This window comes from Nicotiana tomentosiformis, chromosome 1 (genome assembly GCF_000390325.3).
Source record: "Nicotiana tomentosiformis chromosome 1, ASM39032v3, whole genome shotgun sequence".
In the NCBI taxonomy this organism is placed as follows: Eukaryota; Viridiplantae; Streptophyta; class Magnoliopsida; order Solanales; family Solanaceae; genus Nicotiana; species Nicotiana tomentosiformis.
In genome coordinates, this window is record NC_090812.1 from 54,668,147 (window position 1) to 54,694,452 (window position 26,306).

At 39.9% G+C, this 26,306-nt stretch overlaps 2 protein-coding genes across 2 annotated transcripts; one reads left to right on the top strand and one right to left on the bottom strand.

Annotated features, from left to right (window-relative positions):
* Positions 1-437: 437 nt before the first annotated feature.
* Positions 438-17,491, top strand: LOC104099589 (kinesin-like protein KIN-UB). Its single transcript, XM_070183044.1, has 19 exons — positions 438-755; positions 8,856-8,956; positions 9,041-9,163; positions 9,858-10,043; positions 10,189-10,410; positions 10,658-10,814; positions 11,392-11,541; positions 11,898-11,986; positions 12,071-12,274; positions 12,985-13,077; positions 14,516-14,650; positions 14,756-14,890; positions 15,110-15,245; positions 15,333-15,425; positions 15,799-15,924; positions 16,056-16,181; positions 16,492-16,635; positions 16,705-16,833; positions 16,933-17,491. Exons 1-19 carry the CDS (start codon positions 626-628, stop codon positions 17,091-17,093), a joined length of 2,640 nt encoding a protein of 879 aa, XP_070039145.1. The 5' UTR covers positions 438-625; the 3' UTR covers positions 17,094-17,491.
* Positions 17,492-20,952: 3,461 nt separating this feature from the next.
* On the bottom strand, positions 20,953-22,678 carry LOC104099574 (AT-hook motif nuclear-localized protein 22-like). Its single transcript, XM_009606612.4, has 2 exons — positions 21,606-22,678; positions 20,953-21,526 (listed from the first exon to the last, which is right to left on the bottom strand). Exons 1-2 carry the CDS (start codon positions 22,076-22,078, stop codon positions 21,085-21,087), a joined length of 915 nt encoding a protein of 304 aa, XP_009604907.1. The 5' UTR covers positions 22,079-22,678; the 3' UTR covers positions 20,953-21,084.
* Positions 22,679-26,306: the final 3,628 nt, after the last annotated feature.

The window sequence follows — 26,306 nt, forward strand, 5'->3', positions numbered from 1 at the left end:
AATTGTAGATCTCAACAGTGAATATCAAAATTATAGTCCAAGGCCACTCAATTAGATGGTGGATAGTTGTAGGTGTTACCTAGGTTTAATAACTGATTGTAGTCCTTTTATAAATTTTAAAAATATAGGGTAAATTTATAAAAGTTAAAAATACTAATTTTTTCATTTTTCAATTGAAAAACTGGCAGTCGTCAATTTTTCAAATTCGAAAATGCATTTTTAATTATTTTGAATTTTTTTTTTGAAAAAAGGAAATAATTCTTTTGTCCAAACGGGGTCTTATCCAATTAGATTTTAACATTCACTCTAAAAGCTTATAAAATAGATTAATATCTTAAATCTCGTGTCTAAAGGATCATTTTAGTAGATCAATGGCATTTTCGTACTTCCATCTAAAAATCTAAGCGCCATACTTCTTAGTTCTCTTCTCAACTCAGTCACCTACTGCTCCCGACAAGTCTCTGTCCCTTCACTCCTTAACTATTCACCGCAACTGGACCCCACACCATCTTTCTCTCTTTCTATATTACTACCCTTCATTTTGAACCCAAAAAGAGTAAAAAAAAAAGTTGTTCCTCCTCGCTGTGCAAACAAACACCTCCATTTCAAGAGAGAGTGAACAGTGATGTCGTCAGGTGGTGGTTACAGAAACGGTACTCACAAGGCGCCGAATCTCCGTACTTCGTCTTCCTTCAAATCGAAGCTTCCGACATCGGCTTCTTCCAACGGCCGCCGCAGTAGTACTATTGACGCATGTGAGTTCCGAATTTTCTAGAAGATTCAATCAATGTACTAGTTGCTTTCTGGTTGTGGATCGAGTTTATTTCGCCAATTGGTTTTTCAAGTCGTCGAATTCACTGATTGATTCTGCTCTGTGTGTCTGTTTGTGTGTGTTAGAGATTGTGCTTTTTAGTGGTTTAGGTTAGTGTTAATTGGACGATGTGACGTTGAGTATACATTTTGCTAGTTGATAACTGATATTGAAGCTTGATTTAAATGCTGCATTGGTATTCTTTTTTATAGTTGTGAATTTTGGAAGTGACATTTTGTTTTGTTTTTGTTTTTTAAATATCGCCAATTAGGTATATTGGTGCTTCAAGCCTTAAAACTTTTACGTGCACCGAATCAATGTGTAAGTTCGCACATATTTATTGTTACGCGGCGCCTTCCTGAAGTTCCTTGGAAGGGCGACGTAAGGCTAAGCAACCGATGTCAGTACGGTTGCTGTCCGCCAACTGAGGTCCCCTCCGTACGCTAGACTAGATTGTCAGTGCCGTACGGGAAAACCAATGTCATGAGCAATTGAAAGAGAGCAGAAAAGAGAATTGAGAATGAAAGAAAGCTTGATTGCATTGAATGAAAGCTATTACAGAAAACAAGACGGTGTCGGGGGGGAGAGACACCAGTACAGAGAATTGTTTGCTTGCTTGAAAGTTTTGATTGCTTGGTCCCCCTTAATAATGCTTAAAAAAAATAAACCAAAGTTACATGACTAGACCTATGAAAGCTGGAAAATCACACTTAAAGAAAATGCAGCAAAACTACTCTATATTTACAATGAAAAGGACTTAGTCTTCTACAAAGCAGCAGCAAGTCCGTTGGCAGCAACTTTGTCTTTAGCATCAGGGTCTGCGCGCGCGGCATTGTCTGCGCGCGCGGCGCTGTTGGCTTTTGCCTGTGGCTGGGCGCTGGCGATAGCTATCGGTGGGGCGACAGAGGCACATGCGCGCTTGTCACTTGGAGCTGCCGAGACCACGGGGCCGACCGTGGCGACGGGCGTTGCGAAGCTGGCCAGGACGCCACGGGGCGCGTCCAAGGGGATCATGGGGCATGGCTGGAAAGCCGCCCATGACATTCTCCCCCACCTGAGTTGGCGACGTCCTCGGCGCCTTCCTTGCAAGGTAATCATCAATCAGGCTCTTGTAGGCTTTGAGGTTTGTTCCCCTCTCCCAAGTATTCTCCTCTGCATCACATCCCTGCCATTTCACCAAGAACTCCTGGTGATCTTTTCTTGAGGCGTGAATCACTCGATCATCAAGAATAGCTTCAGCACGCCTTTTCCCGGTTGAATTGGGGCCTCGAATACTTGGTATTGTGAGTTGGCTTCGTGAAGGATCCTCCATATCTTCCCGAAAAGGTTTCAGGAGACTGACATGGAAAACAGGATGGATTTTCCACCAAGCTGGGGTATCCACCCGGTATGCAACTTTCCCAATGCGCCTTTCAATGGACAAGGGTCCAATATATTTTTGCAATAGGCGAGGGTCATGGACCCCTGCAAACAAGTACCGCTTTGGGATTTTGACCATCACTTTGTCTCCCACCTGGTATTCAACAAAGCGGCGATTCTGATCAGCATGCCTCTTCATCCGCTTTTGGGCTTTGACGAGATAGCTCTGCACTATCTCCAAATTTTGTTTCCATTCTTTTGAGAAGCTAGCAGCCCGAGGAGATTTTGACATATTTGGTGCGTTCACTGTGTGTGGGAGTAGCGGTTGCTGTCCGGTAACAATTTCAAAAGCGCTTTTGTTGGTACTTGAGCTCTTCTGTGAATTGAAACACAGTTGAGCAGCATCCAGAAGTTTCACCCAGTTCTTCTGTGATCCGATCACAAAGTGCCGGAGATATTCCTCTAGCATGCCATTGAATCGCTCCGTCTGGCCATCAGATTGCGGATGAAAACTTGAGCTATGACTCAATTTTGACCCGAGACACTTAAAGAGTTGGGTCCAAAAATTGCTAGTGAAGCGTGAGTCGCGATCACTAACAATGTCTTTAGGAAGGCCCCAATATTTGACGACATGAGAGAAGAATAGCCGAGCTGTATCTTCTGATATATTTTGTGGGGCTGCTATAAAGGTAGCATACTTGGAAAACCGATCCACCACAACCAAGATAGTTGTGAGATCTCCGACCTTGGGCAATCTGGTGATGAAGTCCTGGGAAACGCTTTCCCAAGGTCTTTTTGGAACAGCTAGTGGTTCCAAGAGCCCTGCCTGCATCAAGCGGTCTGACTTGTCTTTCTGGCATACTAGACAAGTCTTCACATACTGAGCGACGTCATCGACCATTTGAGGCCAATAATATGCACGGCGAAGCAATGCCATGGTGCGTTCCTCGCCGGGATGACCGGCCCACAGAGTATCGTGCCATTCCGCTAGAAGAGTCCGTCGCAGATCTCCTCCTTTAGGAACATAAAGTCGGTTCCCTTTCACCTTAAGGAAACCATCTTCGGTGTAGAACTGGCGAGTCTTGCCCTGTCCTACCAAATCAACCAAATACTGTGCAGCAGGATCCTTGATGAGTAGATCTTGTATCTGGTCTTTTATGGTGATGGTTACTTCGCTTCCCTTTAGGGCGGCGAGTACACACACCGATGCTAGATCAGCTCTCCGATTGAGTGCATCAGCAACATGATTGGTCTTCCCACTTCGGTACTCCAGGTTGAAGTGAAATTCCGCTAGGAGTTCCTGCCACCTAGCCTGTCGACCATTCAGCTTTGGCTGGGTCATGAAATGGCTAACGGTTGTGTTGTCTATCTTGACCACGAATGGGGTTCCTAGCAGATAATGCCTCCAAAGGCGTAAGCAATGAACGACAGCCAATAATTCTTTCTCATGGGCGGCATAGCGCCGCTCTGCATCCTTCAGCTTCCGGCTCTCGTATGCTACGGGATGCCCTTCTTGTAGCAATACTCCACCAAGTGCATAGTCGGAGGCATCCGTTTGCACTTCGAATGGTTTGGCCAAGTCAGGGAGGGCCAAGACTGGGCTACTAGACATAGCCATTTTCAATGCATCGAAGGCCTCTACCCGCTTGGGGCCCCAAACCCACAGTGTGATCTTCTTGAGGAGTTCTGTCAGCGGCACTGCAATGAGGGAGTAACTTTTCACAAAACGCCGATAGAAGTTGCATAGGCCAAGGAACGACCTCAAGGCGTGGATATCCTTAGGAGGCGGCCATTCTGTGATGGCCTGAATCTTTTGCTGGTCCATCTTGATCCGCCCTTCCTCGATGACATGTCCGAGGAAGTCAATTTGTTTCTGAGCAAAGGAGCACTTGGATAGCTTTGCATATAATTCGTGCTCCCGCAATCGGGCTAGGACCTTCCGCAAATGCTCCAGGTGTTCTTCTAGTGTCTGGCTATATACCACAATGTCATCCAAATAAACCACGACGAATTCATCAATGTATTCTCGGAAGACCTGGTTCATCAAGGTGCAAAATGTGGCTGGTGCGTTAGTCAAGCCAAAGGGCATAACCAGGAAGTCGTACGACCCATATCTTGTCACACAGGTCGTCTTGTGCTCATCACCCTCTGCAATCCGAACTTGCCAATAACCTGTCCTCAGGTCTATTTTGGTGAATACCGTTGCACCACCCAGTCTATCAAACAAGTCTGCCATTAGCGGAATAGGGTACTTATTTTCACGGTGATTTTGTTTAGAGCCCGGTAATCCATGCAGAGTCGTAAACTACCATCATGTTTCTTTTGGAATAGCACAGGGGACCCGTATGGGGACTTGGAGGGCACGATGATCCCTGTGTCTAGCATTTCCGTCAATTGTCTCCGAAGCTCGGTGAGTTCGGGTTGTGACATTCTGTACGGCGCCCGGGCAGGTAGCTTCGCACCCGGCACCAACTCGATCTCATGGTCCACAGTTCGCCTAGGCGGAAGACGCTTTGGCATGTCTTGTGGCATGATGTCTTCAAATTCCAGAAGCAACTCCTTCACGGGTGCAGGAATGGGACTCGAGGAGCGTTCTATATCTTCCATGCAGAGGGTAGCCAGGAACGTGGGTTCATGTCTTTTTACCCCTTCTTCAACTGCAAGGCCGAGATATTCTCGGCGGCCATCTTCATGGGAATGCACGGAATAATGCAGGGCTTAGCTCCGTTTTCTCCCATCATCAGTAGCAAGTCTGCATACGGTGCGGGCATGGTATTGGTCTGTCTCAGGAATTCCAACCCCACTATCAACTCGAAGTCATCTATAATCACCACGCGCAGGTTGAACTTTCCTTCATAAGGGCCAAGTTTCACCGGTACTTCTTTGGCTATTCCACCCACTGGCTGAGGTGGTGAGTTGATAGCCTTGACACGACCTTTGCCCTTTCCTACAACTAGGCCAAGGCGCTCCACCTGAGTCGAGGCTAAGTAGTTGTGGGTAGCACCCGTGTCTATCATCGCCCGAATGGGCTTGCCATTTACCTTCATATCAACGAACATTAAGGTTCTCTCTTGATGGGGAGGAGTCCTTTCGTTCGCCTTCTTTTTCCCTTTCTTGGCAATTGGACAGGGGTCCTTTTTCTTACGGATACCAGCACTGGTTCCCGCTAGGGGCTCAGAAAAAGAGCCAACAATGGCATTGAATGCACCAACTGGTTCGGTCTGGTCCGCATCATCGGCATCGTCATCCGTCCAATCCTCAAAAGCTTGATGGGCGTTCATCTGTGCATGCGGGCATTCATTGTTCCAATGTGGTCCGCCGCAATGACGACATCATGAGGGGAGTTTCCTCCCCCGATCATTGTTGTTAGATGCAGCACTAGTACTGCTTGAGGAGGGAGCCTTAGATTTGGCTGCACTCCGGTCTCCTCCATTTCTGCTAGGGCCACCAGTGTTCGGCTGGCCTCCTTTGTATCCTCCTCGGACAGGCTGTTGAGGCCTGTCCTTCCCGGCTTCCACTTGATAATCCCCAAGGCACTCTACTGCTTGGATTGCCTTAGGTAACGTGTCTAACCTTTGTCTTTGCAACTCCATGCGGGCATAAGGTTTCAACCCTTCCAGGAAGGTGAATAGTTTGTCTTTGTCCCCCATGTCGCGGATGTTCAGCATGAGCGCAGAGAATTCCCGCACGTAATCCCGCACTGATTTGGTCTGGCGGAGCTCCCGTAGCTTTCTCCTAACATTGTACTCAACATTTTCGGGGAAGAACTGCAGGCGTATGGCTGCCTTCAGTTCTGCCCATGTCTCGAGGGCATCTTCACCAGCCTTGATGGCTTCGTATTTCACCCGCTACCAGAGTTTGGCATCACCCTGAAGATACATGGCAGCAGTTGCTACTTTCTTGGCTTCTTGTAGGCCCCCCACGGCATCGAAGTATTGTTCGATGTCGAAGATGAAGTTTTCCACTTCTTTGGCATTCCGAGCTCCACTGTAAGGCTTTGGCTCAGGAATTTTCAGTTTTTGGGCCACAGGGGCGAGGTTCACAATACCCCCGATTTGGTTTCCACCTCCTCGAAGCAGGCCTTGTAACGCAGCATTGACAACGTTGAGCTGGCCTGTCAAGTTGTCTATAGTTTGTTGCATGGCAGTCACCCTGTCTGCCTCTTGTGCCCTGTTGGCTAAATCCCCGGCGCGCTCCTGTTGGAGGACCTCAAATTTACCAAAAATTTTGGCTGCCTCTGTGGCTGCCGTTTGCCGGTCTCCTTCAGAGTCGCGACTGATATTTTCTATGTCAACTTCGGCCTGGATCAATCTGCGGTCCAGGTCGTCCAACCTTTGCACTAGGCTGGTCTTTAGATCGGGCACCATTTCCACGATGGGCCGTAATGCGTCAACCGTTCCCTCAAGGGTCGCGATGCGATCCCCATAATTCACCATGGTCAGAAATGGTGGTAATTGCAATGTAATCCCTCGTCCGATGTCGAGCCTAGGCTCTGATACCAACTGTTACGCGGCGCCTTCCTGAAGTTCCTTGGAAGGGCGACGTAAGGCTAAGCAATCGATGTCAGTACGGTTGTTGTCCGCCAACTGAGGTCCCCTCCGTACGCTAGACTAGATTGTCAGTGCCGTACGGGAAAACCAATGTCATGAGCAATTGAAAGAGAGCAGAAAAGAGAATTGAGAATGAAAGAAAGCTTGATTGCATTGAATGAAAGCTATTACAGAAAACAAGACGGTGTCGGGGGGGAGAGACACCAGTACAGAGAATTGTTTGCTTGCTTGAAAGTTTTGATTGCTTGGTCCCCCTTAATAATGCTTAAAAAAATAAACCAAAGTTACATGACTAGACCTATGAAAGCTGGAAAATCACACTTAAAGAAAATGCAGCAAAACTACTCTATATTTACAATGAAAAGGACTTAGTCTTCTACAAAGCAGAAACAAGTCCGTTGGCAGCAACTTTGTCTTTAGCATCAGGGTCTGCGCGCGCGGCGCTGCTGGCATCTGCCTGTGGCTGGGCGATGGCGATGGCTATCGGTGGGGCGACAGAGGCACATGCGCGCTTGTCACTTGGAGCTGCCGAGACCACGGGGCGTACCGTGGCGAGGGGCGTTGGGAAGCTGGCCAGGACGCCACGGGGCGCGTCCAAGGGGTCATGGGGCATGGTTGGAAAGCCGCCCATGACATTATGTATGTCTTTTGATTGTATATGCATAGGAATGTAAAAGTGTGGTAGATTAGCTCGTATTTGGGGGTTAAATAAAAAACTCCAGTAATTTATGTCTTTTGATTGTATGTCTTTTGATTGTATACATTATCGCTAATCTACCACACTTTTACATTCCTATGCATATACAATCAAAAGACATACATTATCGCTTTGATGCTAGGTGAATTTTGTCTGATTCATGAACGAGTTTCCATCAATGTAGTTTCAATCTGGTTGAGGATCGAGTTAATTTTTCTAATTGGATTTTCAGAGTTGTGTTAGAAATTGTGCCTTTTCGCTTTCACTGGCTTCCTTCTATTGGACGATGTGATGTTATGGACTGATTTTGTTAGTTGACACCGGGGCTTGATTTATATGCTAGGCTGCTACTTCAAGTCTTTCAACTTTCCCGTGCACCTAATCATTGTCTATGTTTTCTTAGATTTATGGATGTATATGCATAGGAATGTACAGTGTGGTAGATTAGCTCGTACTAGGGTTTAAATTAGAAACTCCAGTGGCGGCTTTGATGCTAAGAATTTGAACAAAAGTAACTGTGTTGAACTATGTGTGACTGTTGACCCGGGAAATGGGGAATGGGTTGGGAACTCCCGCAACACCAATCATTTCTTAAAATTTTCTAGTTTTTTCCCCCTTTATTATAGCATCAATAACTTTCTTTAGTAACTGTTTTCAGAGATACGAGTTATAGTTGATAGGCATAATTAATGAAGCATAATCAAAACTGTGGTAAAACTTGTCTTATTTTATGAATAGAATGATGTTAACCGATGAATAGAAGGGGAGCCTTGGCGTAACTGGTAAAGTTGTTGCCATGTGACCAAAAGGTCACGGGTTCAAGCCGTGAAAACAACGTCTTGCAGAAATACAGGGTAAGGCCGCGTACGATATACCCTTGTGGTCCGACCCTTCCCCGCGCATAGCGGGAGCTTAGTGCACCGGATTGCCCTTTTTAAATTTAAGGAACAGGTTCGTAAATTTCGGAAGGGTAAAAATTGAAAGTAGGTCTTATTATTTGGAATGTGTAAAGGGAACATAATTTATTATTCCCTTCAGTCTTATTTATTCAATCCGTTTAACTAGCACAGATAAAAAGCATTGGTCTTTGTATGCTTGATTGTGTATGGTTGCGTACTGCTTGAAATGTTTCTCTAATAAATTAATCTCCCAGAATAAAAGACTAAGAAAATAAGGTTTGTTTTGGTTGAAAGTTGAAGACAGTCAGACATACTTGCATAATAAACAAGTGTATAAATATGGAATATTTATTGGAATGATATCACATCAAGAACTATATGACAGATTTGGTGATTTTTAGTGATTTCTCTTGTTGTTAAGAGTATTTTATGTTACGGTCATCCTTTCTGCTGGCTTAAGCTGCACAACTCAGATTCTTCTGTTTTCTCTTGCTTCGATAAATGTGAATATGCATGTTTGTTTTGATTTGTCTAAATAGTGTCTGGAAGAGTTCGAGTTGCTATCAGATTACGTCCTCGAAATGCCGAGGAATTGGCAGCAGATGCAGATTTTGCTGATTGCGTTGAGATACAGCCGGAGGTTGTCCCCCTTTTCATTTTCCCGAGAAGCTTTTTTTAGTGAGTAGCTAGAGTATGATGCAAATTTATTCTTTTTCCCTGCCAGCTCAAAAGGTTGAAACTTAGGAAAAACAATTGGGATTCAGATACATACGAGTTTGATGAGGTGTTCACCGAGTTTGCATCCCAAAAGCGTGTCTATGAAGTTGTTGCAAAACCTGTTGTTGAGGTTTGTTGCTTTCTTTTTTGATAAGGGAGGTTTGTTGCTTTATTTTGTATTATATTTGTTACCTTGACCAATTTGAAGCTAACTATGCCTAGGGAAGAAACCACTGATGCCAAATAACTAGCCCATCCCCAACATAAATCTTTTTTCAAGGGGTGATATTTGTGGATGATAAATTGTAATTTTGACAAAAAGAGAGTTCTTGAATAATGGAGGTCTGGGCGAATAATTCATATACCATTAACTAGGTGATAGCTAGTGGGGACCCAGATTAGAAGACAACATTTGGCTCCTTCAGTATCCATCTTTGACAAACTATGTTTCGATCCTGAAATTAAGTATAGGTGGACTTAACACAATAACTTATTGTTCGTGCAGCTATTCTTCACTGTTGTAGACCATTTCTTCACATTAAGTGCAACAAAATATATGATCTTATGACGACGATGTTGATTGTGGTAACAGTACATGTCATGTTACATAAATTTATTATGAGAGATGTGAAAGTTCATACAAGTCAGAAATAGTCAGGTGTTGATGTATTCTTTGTTATAATTAACATGATTAATTACTTACAAACGGTTGGACAAAGTATGTAAGGACGCCTTGAGAATGTAAATTTTACCATATTCGTATGCTATCTTTCTGTGATAATGTTTATGAACACTCTTTCTTCTCTTTTTGCCCATTTTACTAGAGTGTCTTGGACGGTTACAATGGAACAGTGATGGCATATGGTCAGACCGGCACAGGGAAGACTTATACCCTTGGACGATTAGGTGATGAAGATGCCTCTGCTCGCGGTATCATGGTTCGTTCAATGGAAGACATATTTGCAAATATCTGCTTGGAGACCGATTCAGTTTCAGTCTCGTACTTACAGGTTGGAATATTTTTCTTAAATCTATCGGCAACTACATTGTTCTTGTGCATCTTTTGCTTGCTGGCTGGCTACTGCTCATGACCACAATCAATTTGCAACGAAAAGATGTGTCAAGTGTTATCTGAATATCCTGGTTTGCATGCAGCTTTACATGGAAACAATTCAGGACCTCCTAAATCCTGCTAATGACAACATCCCCATAGTTGAAGACCAAAAAACTGGTGATGTGTCTTTACCAGGGGCAACAATAGTGGAGGTCCGGGACCAGCAAAGTTTTGTTGAACTGCTACGGGTTGGGGAAGCTCATAGATATGCTGCTAACACAAAGCTGAATACTGAATCTTCCCGAAGTCATGCTATTCTCTTGGTAAATCAGGAATTACATATTTCATCTCTCCAATTAATTGCATTATTTATCAACATCAATCAATCAACAGTACCTTTGTTGGTGGTATAAGTCCTCTGTCTGTTTCACTCTATTCGGGCCCATTTTGTTGCACTATTCAATAATTATTAGGGTTCTCTAAAGATAGAGGTTTCTAACTACAAATCTGTATAAAGTATATCAGTATAAACATGTTTCATTTGGAATTTGTGTTGTTATTTTATTGTAGGTACATATTAAGAGGTCAGTTCCTGGAAGAGAAGCTGATTTTTCTGCTGAAACAGATCATTCCTCTCACTTAACAACCAATTATAAGCCGCCGATGTTGAGAAAAGGCAAACTAGTTCTTGTAGATCTTGCTGGTTCTGAGCGTGTAAACAAGTCAGGTATACTCAACAGTGGGCCTCCCAAATTGAGTAGTAAATCTTAGTTACTGGTTTGAGATTTTTCCGAGTAACCTCTTCTCTAATTTAAGAATATTTCTATCTATGTGCTTTTAATGTATGCTTTATTTCTTTTAGTCTTTAGCTTTATATTCTTTGTTGTGTGGGTGAAAAGATTCACATTGGCTCATCTGCTTTTTTGTAAAAGATTAAGAGAAAACCATGACTGCAAGAAGATCCTGTACTCATTGTTTGTTAGAGCAACATCAAGATAAAGTCTTGCTCTAATTATAGGTATCGCAAGGTGTGTCAGCGGCCAGTCTGCAGGATATATGGTTTAAGAGAAGAAAAATTGGAGTGAAATATGGTTGTAGTAGAACAGAAGAAATATGCACTTTTGCATAACATAAAAATATTAGAAGGGGAAAAATGGAAAGGGAGGAATAATTTATTAACCTAAATAAAAATAAAGGTTCTTATTGCCGGAGGTATGTAGATGTAGCAAGTCTTCTGGTTATTGCATGTAATTTGGTCTTTTGATTTGTAAACTGACTACATGTCCTTTCCTTATGTCCTGTAGGAAGCGAAGGGCACATGTTGGAGGAAGCAAAGTCCATCAATCTTTCACTAAGTGCCCTAGGGAAGTGCATAAATGCGTTGGCCGAAAATAGTGCTCATGTACCTGTCAGAGATTCGAAACTTACGCGGTTGCTTAAAGATTCATTTGGAGGTGGGCTTATATTTTCTGTTTCTTGTGTCTGTACATATACATGGAAATGTTTAGAGGTATCTTTATATCAACAGATATAACTGAGTGTACTGCCTTTACAAATGGGCTATACCAGTTTCTAGAATTGTGTACATTCTGGTTTGGCCTTTTCTTACCCAAGGATGCCAACATTTTTACTAAGATATGCTCTTTTAACTGTTTCAAGAGCTAGGAGGCGATATTCTTTCTTACTTATTCACCCAAAAAAAAAAAAAAAAAAAAGAGCTAGGAGTCAATATCTTAGTTGTTCAAGAAGTTCAATCATGTTGGTTTACTTGAAGTTCAATCATGTTGGTTTACTTCCTGTGATTTTCCAGGAACGTCAAGAACCTCATTAGTTATCACCATTGGGCCATCACCTAGGCATAGAGCAGAAACATCAAGTACCATTTTGTTTGGACAGAGAGTGAGTTCTCCATTCGGAATAATTTGTGTGGATAGGTTGTACTGCTGCCTATGTGTGCCAAGATAGTTTTATCCTTTCGTGCAGGCTATGAAGGTGGAAAACATGTTGAAGATTAAGGAAGAATTCGATTACAAAAGTTTGTCAAAAAGGCTCGAGGTGCAAGTAGACAAACTTATTGCTGAAAATGAAAGACTACAGAAAGCTTTTGAGGCCGAGGTTGAACGAATTAGATTAGAAGCACAGAAGCATGTCTCAGAGGCTGAAAGGAACTATGCTGAAGCCCTGAAGGTAGTTTGTCTTTCTTTGTTCTCATGATGTTGCAAGTTTTTTGCTGTAATTAATAATTTGATTGGGAATTGGTTTAAATCAAGAACCACATATTGGTGGAGTGCACCACTTTACTGTAACACTTTTGATTATATGTGCCTAGTTTTGTTACCAATTGCTTGTGTTAAAAGAAGGAAATAGTTATACTCTCTTTTGATGCATGTAAATAGATCAGGGCTTTTGCAGTTAGTTTTGCTCGGATAAAAATATTTTTGCTCTCTTTAATGAATCTCATTTAGTTTGTCTTTTGACTTTAGAAAGTCTATATCAATCGACTACCCCTCAATCCCAAACTAGTTGGGTTAAGCTTTATCATCATTATTTAATTATTTTTATGTTGGTAGCTTGGCTACCATAACCCTCCTCCTTTATTTGGACTTGGGACCGGCTACGCTATGCAAAACTCACATATACGGAGCTGACTTCATAAAGTCGATTAGTTAAACTAATAAGTAATAAGATGAGAGACGACAAATAAATGAAGATGATTTCATTGGCTGATTGAGGTATTACTGTCATAATACTTGTACACAAAAAAGTTAGTACGGTCATAACACTAATATTGAATAAGATTTGAGTTGTATGTTGATGGAATCTGACTAGGATTCGAGATTGTACCTACTGGAATTATGATTCAACTATTCTGGAATACAATTCTGCTTTACTTGCAGGAGGAGAAAATAAAATGTCAGATGGAATATATGGAATCAATCAAGAAGTTGGAGGAGAAGTGGAGCCTTAATCAACAAAAGCACACAAACAATGTAAGAACTGATGGAACATATATCACAGAGGTCATCTGGTTTTTGTTACTCTGCTTTTTCCTGTTATTTATCATCATCATTATTAATTTTATTTTTGTTGTGTTGTTGATGATGGCTATCATTAATGTTGTAGAAGTATCAAGGTTATACTTCACAAAGAGTCGGTTTCTGGAAAAGGAAATACTTTAATTCAAAAGTAGCATCTAATTCTATAGTTGATACAATTACCGTATAAAAAAAAATAAAAAATTTCTTATAGTTGATACAATTCAATTATTAAGGTGGACTTCACAAAAGGTCTGTTTCTCAAAAAGGGAATTTTATAGTAGGAACACGTAGCATTTAGTTCTATTGTTGAAACAAGTAGCATCTTATCTGCTTTTTGTTTCCCATGTGACAGCTGAGGATCTAGAGTTACCTCCACCGGGAAGATATTCTTTTATAGAAGTCCTATACGTTTAAACTGTGGGAAGGCTTCACGCCTTCACCGAATAGGAGTGTAATAATCACTGCTCTGTTCCCATGCAAAGGTCAAGCAACAAATGGTAGAATTCATAACCCAGATCATTCAGCAGAAGCTGGTGGCGGAAATTGAGATGCACACATCAGAATAATCATTCTATTTAACACATTCCACCCACCCACCTGGGTAGTCGACTGGGTAAATCTTGAGGTATATAGCAGTAGAAACTGTAGAGAACTTCTAGGACTAGAGAACCTTATTTATTGAATATGGAGTGAGACTGGTCTAAGTGAGAGCGAATTGGATAGTGAGGGTTCATATAGCCAGCTCCAACTAGCTTGGATTGAGGCTTAGTTGTTGTTGGAAATCTCCTTTTCGTGTTTCTAATGAGCAATGTTATCAAAGGCGAAAAGCGCAAAAAAGCTCTAAGGTCTATTGGGGCTTTAAGCGCAAAGCGCAAATAAAGCGTGGGCTTTAATGAAGAAAAGAGCAAATGGAGAAAAACTATAAATATGTATGTGTAGTCCAAGACTAATATCTATAAGCATGAATTCAAAATATATGGACAAAGAAATTGAAGAAAATTTACGATAAAGTGAAATATCAATTGTTTAGTGTCGCCTCTTCAGAATTATGCTCATTGGCAAGGAAAAGTATGCCTTAGAGCCTTGATGCCAATACTGAAGCACCCGCTAAGCGAGGCGAAGCGCTCAACTTGCTTTGAGCCTCGCTTCAGGGCTTAAGCGCACCTTTGATAACACTGCTAATGAGTCTTCAAGATTATTGTGGATCAACAAAATCATGAAGACCGTCTGAAATTATAATAGAACCTTGGCGTCAGTAGCCCTCTATAAGTCTCTGTGTGAGCATGTATTGATTCAAGGCATAAATTGGGCTTTAGTTCAGAGGAAAGAGCAACATACTGCTGCTTGATTCTTTATTTTGTTTCCGATGATTAAATTGCTTCTTGTGCAGGGCCAGATGGGCTCTGGTAATGAGGAAATCTCTGAACTTAAGATGTTGCTTCAGCATGAAATGCTAACAAGAAAGGCGGCAGAAGAGGAAATCAACAAACTCAAGGATCAACTGGACAAGTTTACAAACCCAGGGGTATGCTCTTCATTGATAATCTTTTTTTAAACAGAACTGCTCGAATTCTCTGGAATGTAATTTAGGATTGAGCTGATGAATATGACTGATCAATGTGCACTGTAGTCAGCAGGTGGAAATTCTGATATTCTAAACCTCCAAAGCGTGCTGGAAGAAGAGATTCGTCAGAAGAAGAGACTGGAAGAAGAAGTGATTGTCTTACGTAGTCAATTTTCACAGCTAACTATGGAAGCTGGTCAAGTACAGTCTTTAACTTGCCTATAAGCTTGATTAGGTCTTTGCTATATATTCTACTTACTGCTGATATCTTGTTCTGTTTGCCGCACTTGACAATGTTCTGTGGTTTGTGAGAATTTGTGATTTGATGGATATGCTTATGTCACCTTTTGCGTCTCTCTTTTTCCCTTTCCTCGCAATTCTTCCAATCAGTTTCACTTTCACTTTAATTGCCTGTTCTAGACAACAAGCTATCTGGGTAGAAGCAGAAATGGCACTGGACTTCCTGGGCTAGATTCTTTGTCTCCTCTTAAAAATCTGCATTGCAAAGATGCGGCTAATGGAGAGAGATCCTCAATCACCAATCTTCACGAGCAAGGTTCCAATATATTCTTCAGAGTATGTCCTTTTAATGTGCAAAGCAACTGAACACAATTTTCTCATTTCTCCTTCATGGGCATTACAGTTGGATTACATAAAATTTTGTCGCTGCTGGAGTCTGACGATGCTACCGTGCGGATTCATGCAGTGAAAGTAGTAGCTAATCTAGCAGCTGAAGGTAATCTATTTTCCACCCAAACTTCCCAAGTGCAGAAAGCAAAGTCTTGCGACGGCATATTTTCTCGCTTGCCACTTTACTTGACTTATTGGAAAAAAGAAGTGTATCGCTCATTTTTTGTTTCTTTGTACAAATTCAGTAAATTACTCCAACTTCTTGGTTGTTGAGTGTTTCCATATGTTATCCTTCAAGTTAAACATTTTGTCCTTGGTGGCTTCAGTAGGTCACTTAAAAGTGACTCTTATTGTTCACAACCTTCGCCTCTTAGATGGAATCAGGGATAAAAAGTATAGGGCTCTATGTGTGGTGTACTGCTGTTTGTCATAGTTCGTCGTCTGATACATTTTTAATCCTGCCTTCAATATACCTGCAGAAGCGAATCAGGAAAAGATTGTAGAAGCTGGTGGTCTTACTTCATTACTGATGCTTCTTGGTAGTTCAGAGGATGAAACTATTCGCAGAATAGCAGCTGGTGCAATTGCAAATCTTGCAATGAGTGGTGATTCTCAATCTATCGATCTCATTTTCTTTTCCTCTTTATTTCCCCTGCAGAGGGTACTTTATGTCCTTATCGAGGCCCTTTGTCTGGTAAAACTACTATGTTCTGAGGATTAGTTTCTGTCTTTTCAGAAGCAAACCAGGAACTTATAATGACTCAAGGTGGGATTGCTCTGTTAGCGGTGACAGCTGCTGACGCTGAGGATCCTCAAACATTACGCATGGTTGCCGGAGCCATTGCTAATCTATGTGGTAACGGTAAGCTCATTCACTTTTCTGTAGGCTTACCCCTCTCCCCGTCCCCACTCCTCAGCCTTTCAGATCATGGTAGGAATAGCTCCATCTTTTTTACTACCATTTTCTCTGTGTTCATGAAACCAATGAGGCCCTACCGATTTAAGTGACTCTATCAAGCTGCAATTCATTCTTGTATTCAGTGAATTTAGCTTCAGTATGGTCCCGTGACTTCCTTGAAGGATTCCATCCAAGTTTTACTTTGTGGTCATGTAATCCTTCTTCTTCCGTCAATTAATCCAGCCCTTGATCGTGGTATATATTTGTATTCCAGATAAACTACAGACAAGACTCAGGTTTGAAGGTGGTATCAAGGCACTATTAGGGATGGTGAGATGTAGACATCCAGACGTTTTGTCACAAGTTGCACGGGGAATTGCAAATTTTGCAAAGTGCGAATCCAGATCTTCAGCTCAAGGTAAGTGCTGCACATGTCAATCTTGTTTATCAAATTACCATGTTTCTTAAGGTTGATCTGCTACAACAGGCCAGAACGCTGGGCGTTCTTCACTGTTAGAAGATGGTGCACTTCCATGGATTGTTCAAAATTCCAATAATGAAGCCTCAATGATCAGGCGCCATGTTGAACTGGCTCTCTGCCATTTGGCACAACATGGTATGCAATCCTATCCTACCAAAGAGTTTGGGATACATGCATTGCATTTCTCATCACTATACTTAACTTTAAGTTTCACCTGTCTCTTCCTATCCTCAGAGGTCAATGCAAAAGACATGATCAGTGGGGGAGCCCTTTGGGAGCTATATCGTATCTCACGTGATTGCTCTCGAGATGACATAAGGTCTCTTGCACGTCGAACTCTGACTTCAAGTCCGACTTTCCTAGCTGAAATGCGACGCTTGCGGATAGAGTTATAGTTAAGTTATTGGTTTCACTCCAGGGTCTTGAGGCAACACCTAATTCTTGAAATGCACATGCATAGTGTACATGAACAAGTTCCTGAAAAGTGATTGCTCACAATTTTGCATCGAGGGAGTGCATCAAGCAAAATCCTCTTAGAAGAAAAGTATCCACATTAAATAGTTTCTAGTGTGTAGTATTTCTATGTGCTCTTAAGTTTCAGTGAGAAGCTTACATTCTTTCATTTTTCTTTGGGTTCTGGGGTAGGAATTCATCCCTAAAGCGGTTGCTTCAGCTTCAATATTGTATTTTTGTAAGCATGTAATTATAATATAACTAATGAAATTGTTTTATTCTTCATTTGCGGAAGACTTGATTTCTGATTGATATAATGAAACTACTAAAGTTTTTTCAATTACCCCCTTCCCTCGTTGTCTACCTTCTATTAATTGCCGAAGATCGTTGTGATCTTGTTTGTAGAAACGGAAAAAATCTCTAGTGTCTTAAGTTAAAACCTGCCAAGTGAAGGTTTAGATATAAGTTGAGGATAAAAGAATATATTCCTTTGCGGTTTTTGGATGTTGTGCATGATATGCTGTGCTATTAAACTGTAGGTCCTATCCTCATGTGCTTTTACAACACCTAAGTTGAACCCTCTCTAACAAATGAGGTCATCAAGTGTAAGTGCTATTACTGTGAGACCGTGTGAGTTTGGGGAGTAGTACCTCCAACAACCCATTGTAAATGTGTAAAGAAAGCCATTCCAACATTTTCCTCTCTTTCTTTTGGTTGGGTGAAGGAGAAGAGGTAGAAGAAAGCCGGAAACCTTCAGTGACAATGACAACTCAGATTGACTCCAACATCATTTTCCCTTACTAATTTTTCAATAAGTTTTTAGCCTTTAGTTTCTTTTATATATGTAATTTGCAAAAAGAAGATGGAGATTTTGAATATCTATCTTTATAATCTAAATTGTAGCCTTCAAGTATAAAATCATCAGTCCTTGTTTTATATTGCTATATTTATTTGATTGAATGCTGGGACTTGGTGAGTATATTTCTATGGTATTCATAAATGGACTAATGGAATTTGTTGTATGAGACTAACATCTATAAAAAGAAAGACATGGTTGTGATTCTCTCGTTGACGTTGCATGAAACAGAAAAGGAAAAGAAGACGATTCGTACCAACCAAATGCATAATATATCTTTCAACTTGCACTATTTTGCAAGACCTATCGTTCTGTTAATTGTCTCACGAATTCCAGAAATCAAGCGATTATGAACAACAACGGGTCCTTATATAAATGATAGAGTTCAAAAAGAAATTTTGATTTCTTTCCCATATTTACGTACTGTTCTTCTTTTTTTTTTCAAAAAATTTGATCAGTATAAGGATAAGAGCAAAGCAAACTCATAGTAGCGCTCTATAAGCGTATTTTCTTGACCATTCCCAGATCACAGCGCCTCTACGTATATTTAAAAAAAAAATGTGCATATAAAAAAATATAAGTACTAAATAAACAAAATTTGTCCAAATGAATAAAATCAAAGGTGATCCCAACGACTGGAACTGGAGCCTCGCGAAGGATTTAGAAGTTTTGTGGTTGCATATACAGTCGATCGAGCATATATGATTCTCTCATGATAACATGCTAATTTTTCCAGATGCAATTTGGAGGGCTGTTGAATTTTTAGGAGTAAATCAAATCATAGTTTACTTAAACTCCAATTTTACCCCATCAAGGTTTTTTATTTTTCACCATAATTTTGAAAATGACGGTGGTTAATATATCTGAAACATATAAAATATGGTTAATTAATCTTGCAGTGGCCCAATTTATTATTACGAAAATTGTCAAATATAAAACCAACAACCATTAAGAATTTAGTCTTGTGACCAAAAACAAGCAAGAGGTGGAATACCACAAATTCCACAGAAGTTAGTTATGAAAAATCCAGCCAAACAATAGGAATTAAACCAAACACGGTTCGGAATAAAAAGCGATATATTAATCCGAATTAACATGATCTAAATAAAAATTGAAGTTATTTGCATTGCCATCATTTTTATCACGCTGTCAATTATTACTTCTATAGAGATTTATCTATAATGACATGATTGTTAGACTTATACTAAAAAAAGATAATTGCACGTAACTTTCCATAGCAAGTACGAAGGAACAATGACGTATAAAATAAAACAAACAACCAGCTACTAAAACATGCACGTTAAAATTAAAAATTGCTATCCGTGTGTATAACTTATAACCGTTGTATCACAATGTTGCACTTTCTGCGTCTAAAAATGAAGCAATCATGGTGGATGTGATTGATTATAGAATCCTTTATGATTGAAACAGACGATGCAAAACGAAGAATAGAACTGAATGCAGTGAACCAAACTTAAGTTTAAACCCGTTATTGAATTCTTGAAACAGTCAACTTACCTGTAGTCATCTGTAGGTTGATCATTCCTTCTCAAACATCTAGCTGATGGGCAACTACTTTTGAAAGATTTCTATACGGATGACTCGAAAATCAGTCTTAAGTTAATATCTTCATCGTAGAAAATTCTATGATATTTTGAGGGGAAAAAAAAAAGAGACCGAAGTGGAAACATAGTATTAGCTTCGATGTGGAGAGTACTAAGGGGAAAGAGGGGATTGAGCGGCGGCAAATACAAAATTAACGGGTTTTCAGGTTCGGCAAATACACACAAAAAAAATCTGACATAAACTAGTATATATATATATATATATATTACAATCTACTTCTAAATTCTGAATCGAAGAAATAGAGAAGAAATAGAGGCCGATGGCTGATTTCATGGGCGAATATAGTGTAGCTTTGGATTAGACCCTCTATACATATGTTAATTAAAAAACTCGCCAAATAAGTACAAGTAGTATAACATATTTTGAATCCACTAACTTAGACAAAATGTGATAAAAATTTAAAATTCAAATTTTAGATCTACCGGAGTTAAAGCAAGGAGAAGAGAAGTTGTGCGCTAGTTGTTGTGGGTAAAGCCTTAGTATGGAAGTGAAAGTGTTAGTTGCCTCGAAAAGGAGCTAAGTTCAGAGAAGTGCACGTGTAACTCCCCACTACCCAATGTTCATGTCTGCCTAGCTAAGGCTAAGCTACTCCTGCTCTGCTCACTTCATAGTATTAACCCTAAATAAATATAGTACTCACTTACTTCAGTCAAAAAGCAAAACTCGAAGAATACTAAATGTGACCATACCTCTCTGCGTAATTCATCACTCGTGCCCATTTTTCTGCATGTTCTCTCATTCTTTTGTCTAATTTCCACTACTTTCTTTCTTTCTGCTTCCTACCTACACTTTTCCTTTTTTCTCATTAACATCACCACTGCGAGCAACTGATGTTATAATGGCGCCGCTTCTGCTAATAATGATGCTGCCGGCCTGCTCCCGCCCTCCATAAAGTTCCTCCATAATTAGAACAAACTATGACAAGATAATATTGAACCCTTTAATATTGAACCTGAATTATATTCTGTTACTAAATTATAGAAAACTAAAAGAAAGTAAAATGAAGAGGCTTTTTGCGACTGTGGGGAGTGAAAGACTGATTATCTTCTATGAGGAAAAGAAAGTGAGAGATGAGAGAAGAGACAGTTCATGTCATGCACCTTTGGTTAACATCTTTAATTTCTACCATCCACATAAAATAAAAATAAAAATAAAAATAAAAATGAGAAAGAAAAAAATCCACAAAGAATTCTTGAAATTTTACATACCTCACTAATAATCAAAAAGTAAAGATCACTACTAGCTAATTAAATAGATTAAATAACTCCACAAACACGACTAACACTTCAGAAGAAGTAAAGGTGATCAACAAAAAGTGATGGAGAAGAAGTTGTAGTAGTACTACTGTACTAGTAATAATATTGGAATTCGGAAACCATGTCCAGGATTAATGCCAAAAAAAAAAAAGATAAAAAAAGACAACTAGTTTTTGAAGTTTCCCAAATTGTTTATCAATAAGGAGGACGACCTGCTGTTCCCCAATAAGCCTCAGCTGGTAATTGACATGAATTTAGAAGATTTGGTGGCAACCCTTGTAGTAAATTAGCATTTGGATCACTATTACCACCCATAATTTGCTGTTGATGCTGCTGTTGGTTACTTACTATTGGTAAAGCCCCACTTCCCTGCTGCCCCACCGGCGATTCTTCGTCTTCAAGTGGAAGCCTTTCATATGCTGCATTTCCAAACGAAGCTGCCATTATCACAACCGGACCCGATGCATTTAACGGCCCGACTACGCTACCGCCAACTACTTGGCCTTGTCCTCCGGCCAAGTATATCGTCAGTCCCGACGCTGCTGGCGGGGCTGGCGGTGGCAAGTAAGAGCCAGAAAGAGATAAAATTTCGAATCTTCCATGTAAAGTTACCACCGCGCCCGGAGACGCTGGCTGCCTGACAGTTAAAAATTAGAGTGAGAATACATATCACTTAGCAGGTAAAGCTGTGGGAATTATAAATTTTTTAACCTTACCTTATTGTAACGTTTGTGACAGTTCCACTACCACTTAATATGCAAACTCCTCGTTGGCGCCTGGTGGCGAAAGTGGAGATACTTTCTTGGATATCACAGCCGCTGGCGATTTCCATAACGTGAGATCTAAGGGCATTAGCGCTATCGCGAGTGATTATGATGGGTGGTTTTGGTTTGTTTTTGGAACCAGCTGGTCTTCCTCTTGGTCTTCTTGTGACTTCTCCACCACCCTCTCCCGAATTTCCTTTGCTGTCCATAGAGGCGGATTCAGGATTTAAACCTGCTGAGATGCTAAAGTTATCGTCACGATCCCGTTTCTGGTTTCGGTGTCCGCTTTGTTGTTCGTCTTCAGTTTTGGGTTGTAGTTGTTGTTGTTGTATGTGATGGAACTGGTGAGGATTATTCTGTAACTGAAGATCTCTTGTGTGAAAAGGAGGTGGCAAAGGACGGCCATGAGCTGTTAGTTGATCCATCTTTTCTGGGAGCTTATTCTTCTTCTTCTTGAACTAGAACTGAGTATTTTCTTGGAACTTGCAAATTCTAGCTCAACTGAATAGAAGTAAAAAAGAAAATTTGCTAAGAGGGTAGAGCTGAAGTATCAAATTAATGGGTGTTCCTAACCTTCACTAGAAAAAAGTAGGAAAGGAGAAGTGAAGTCAGCCAACAAATTTTCAGGTGAAAGAGGTGAATCAACCATATCTGAACACTATAATTAGCTCATGTAGCAAAGTGTAGAATTATCCTTGGTTTGTTTGTTGTTCAGTTTCTGATCTTCCTTTTCTTTTGGTGAGGGTTTGGGGGAAAATGAAGAGAGAAGAAAGAAGAGAGAGAGAAGGGTGAGTTGGAGAAATTAGATACTTTTATTAAAAGTTTTTGTGAAGGGGGTTTGGGTTATAGTAGTATTTGGGTTAGGGTTAGGTCGATAGAGGGTGAAGGGGGGCTAGTTAGAGGAGTGTTGAGATGGGGATGATGAGTTCGGTTTTGGTAAGAGAGACAGCGTGCGTATGGGCGGTGGGAACATGGGACCCTTCTCCTTTACTTCTTTCTCTCTCCTTTGTCTCTCTTTAACAAAAAACTCCTTATTTTGGGTGGCTGGGGTGAGCTTTGGTTTGGTTTGGTTTCATCATCTATATATTAGTAACATGTTGTAAAAAGCTTTTCGCTTTTGCCCTTGTAAAGAACACATGCCTATTGAACAAATTTATTTGGATTCAACATGTACACACAATTAATAAATGCACGATATATTCGTTAATGTTTAATAATAAATAATTAATACTCCTTCCGTTTCAATTCAGTTACTGAACATATTTGATTGGGAATGGAGTTTAAGAAAAAAGAAAAAAATTTAAACTTTTGATGTAAAAAAGAGGTACAAATATTTTGTTTGATTATAAACCAATGCATAAATATAAATATTTCCAAATATGAAAATGAGTCATTTTTTTTGGCAAAAACTAAAAAGAAAATAGATTTGTGTTATATTTGTGGCTCTGTTTACTTCTTTTCGTTTTTGTTTACTACTTACTACAAGTCAATGTTCAGTTTCACGGTTTCACCTCAGAAGTCAAGTATTGATACTCTTACGGACTTTATTGAGAAATAGCAGTGGCGGGGGAGGAGTAGTTGAGAAGCGTTACGAAAATTTGGACCCGGAATTCACGTAGAGAGAGTAAGTGCCATAACGAGGGAGCTAGAAAAGAGAATAAAAAAACTCGTAGTTTAATGCAAAGAAAAAGAAGAAAAATTAACTGGAGGTTCGTCTTTGCAAAGGTGATAAAGACAGCAAGGACAAACACACGCACACTCAGAGAAAGGAAGAGAGTGAGTGTGTGTGTGTGTATTTGGCTGCTCCCCCAGAAGACACGGTCTGATCATCTTGGGTGGCTTTTATTGTTTTTTGGGGAATTGGCTCTTTCTCTCACATGAATTCCTCCAAATCCCACTTTTCATTTTCATTTTCTTTTTTTTAGTCTATACTATATCCTTAGATCCGGATGCCAAATCATTTACTACTCAACCTCGTTTCATTTTACATAACGGCTTTGACTCTATATGAAAATTTTAACTCAAAAACGAAGAGGGCAAAAAAGTGGAAGAGTCAAGATATAAATAAATAAATAAAAGAGAGAGTAATTAAATGCACCAATCGAAGTTTAAAATGTCGCGAAATGCACTATATGTGCGTCACTCATAGTCTAATACTACTATCTTCCAAATAAAGTCCACTACCGAGTGTCAAAATGGACCTTTTTTCTAACAATTTTTACCTACTTAAGCTCCCATATCTCGAGTGCTAATGTGCAAAGTGGGAAAGAAGGGAAATAAAAATACACTTTTGCCTCCAAATAAACAATCGCATGAAGAATTGAGAACGACTAAACAAGTGTGGGTCTATCAGATTGCTCTATAATTTTAAGGTAATTAAGTAAAATATTTTGATGCGTGGAATTATCATCTTTCATTTTGTTGAGTTCATATTCTTGGACAATCCCCGTCTCATCAACTAATTTTTTAAGTTGTGTTTGATCCTAAGGTCTATTTTCTTATCAAAGGTTTGTCATACTTGTTTTGAGTAATGGTTGTTCTCATTGGTAATTAGCATAACAATAATTTCTTCCAATGGTTATATATTAACTCCCTTAATGATGAGAACTATTAATCCGTTAATAACTCTCAATCTTTTATATGACTATAAATTTAACTCCCTAATGATATAATATATATATATATATATATATATATATATATATATATATATATATATATATATATATATGATCATTTAAAGGCTAAAGGGTATCTTAATCCTTACTGCAAAATTTTGATTTTTTTTTCATTTAACAAATTTGAATAATCACAAACCAGCTCAACATGAATAAGTCGAAAGAAATATTTACAGCATAAAATAAAATATCTGAATTTTGTGTAACAATAACATAACTAAGCTGTATTATATTGTCACTAGTCTTATATATTTCGGCCTTCTAGTCACAGGCATGCAGTGGGCATTTTCAATGCTAAAAGAGAGGAGTTTGAGGAGAGATATTGGTCAAAGGGAATTAGTGATGTGCTATTGGAATTAGAAACCAAAGAGAATGGGCGTGATTGAGAAGCAGAGTGGGTTGCACTGACCACCTGACACCAAAAAAGTTGCCACGAGCGCTCTTCTGCTACTTGCATTCTGCATCTGTCTTCTGCTGCAATTTTATTGTTTTGGCCATGGCCGATGAAACTTGTTCTAATATAGTAATTTACATGAACTGAAACATAATAATAATTATTACGTTTGTTGCTGTTATTATTGTTATATATTTTAATTTCTTTTGGAAGAAAAATCTTAGTCCAATGGTAAAAGTTAGCGTCAAATGATGGTTCAAGCATGAAAATTAGCTTTGTATAAATATACAAGTAAATGAGCTGCATACGATTGACCTAATGTTATTCGACTTATACACAAATCATGAGTATTATTGAGTATAGTTAATATTAATACATTCATTATTATATTATATAATGTAAAAGCTAGCAGATTTAGTTAGTTTTTAGCTTAGTCAATAAGTGGTTAGCTTAGTCAACATGTATAAATACTTCTACAGTTAATGAAATCAATACAGAGTTCTCATTACACGAACAATGTCAGTGTTTTCACTCTCTCTATCTCTCGCTCCCTTTCTTCTCTCCTCTCAGAACACTCTAGAGAACTCCATGGGAGTTCTATCATTCTTAGCTTGCATGCAAAATTGTTATGGTATCACAGCCTGGACATCAGCTCGGATTCCTTCAGCATCTCCATCTTTCGTTCTGAATTTCATCTGTCCTCGTCATTCTCTAGGGTTTTGGCCATTGCTGCCCAATTCTGAAAATCATTCCACAAATTGAAGATCTTAGACCTAATTGAAGTGTTTATACTCCTCAATTTCATCGAATCGAAACTTCGCACATGGCTATCGACCAAATTGAAGAGACCACTTCTGGTACGAGCAGAAATGACCAATTGGTCATCGATACAGGTAATCCCCTCTATATTCACCCTTCGGATAGTCCTGGAGTGACTTTAGTACCAGTTCCGTTCGACGGAATTGGATATCGTTCCTGGAGAAGAAGCGTGTTGCGAGCTCTGTCAGTTAAAAATAAATTAGGGTTTTTTAATGGGGAATGTAGAAGACCTAGCCCTAATTCGCCTCAATTCCGTCAATGGGAGAGGTGTGATGGCATGGTAACCTTGTGGATCCTCGATTCCCTTAATAAGAAAATATCTGACAGTGTGGAATATGTGAACGATTCAGTCGAGTTATAGAGGGAATTAGAGGATCGTTATGACCGAACGAATGGGGCAAAATTGTATGAGATTCAAAAAGAGATCAATGACCTTGCACAAGGATCCTTAGACATTACCACGTATTATACACGAATGAAGAGATTGTGGGAGGAACTGAACAACTTGAGTGCCAAATCTCAATGCAGTTGCAATCGCATATGTGGAGCAAAAGAAGCTATGTACAAGGCAGAACATGATCGACGGCTTATCCATTTTTTGATAGGCTTGAATGAGGTCTACACAATAGTGCGAAGAAGTATTCTTATGATGAAGCCTCTACCTTCTATGGCACAGGCTTTCTCTCTACTGATATAAGAACAAAAACAAAAGGAATTCAAACCTAATAGTCAACTTAGTCTAGACTCTACTTCACTGCATGT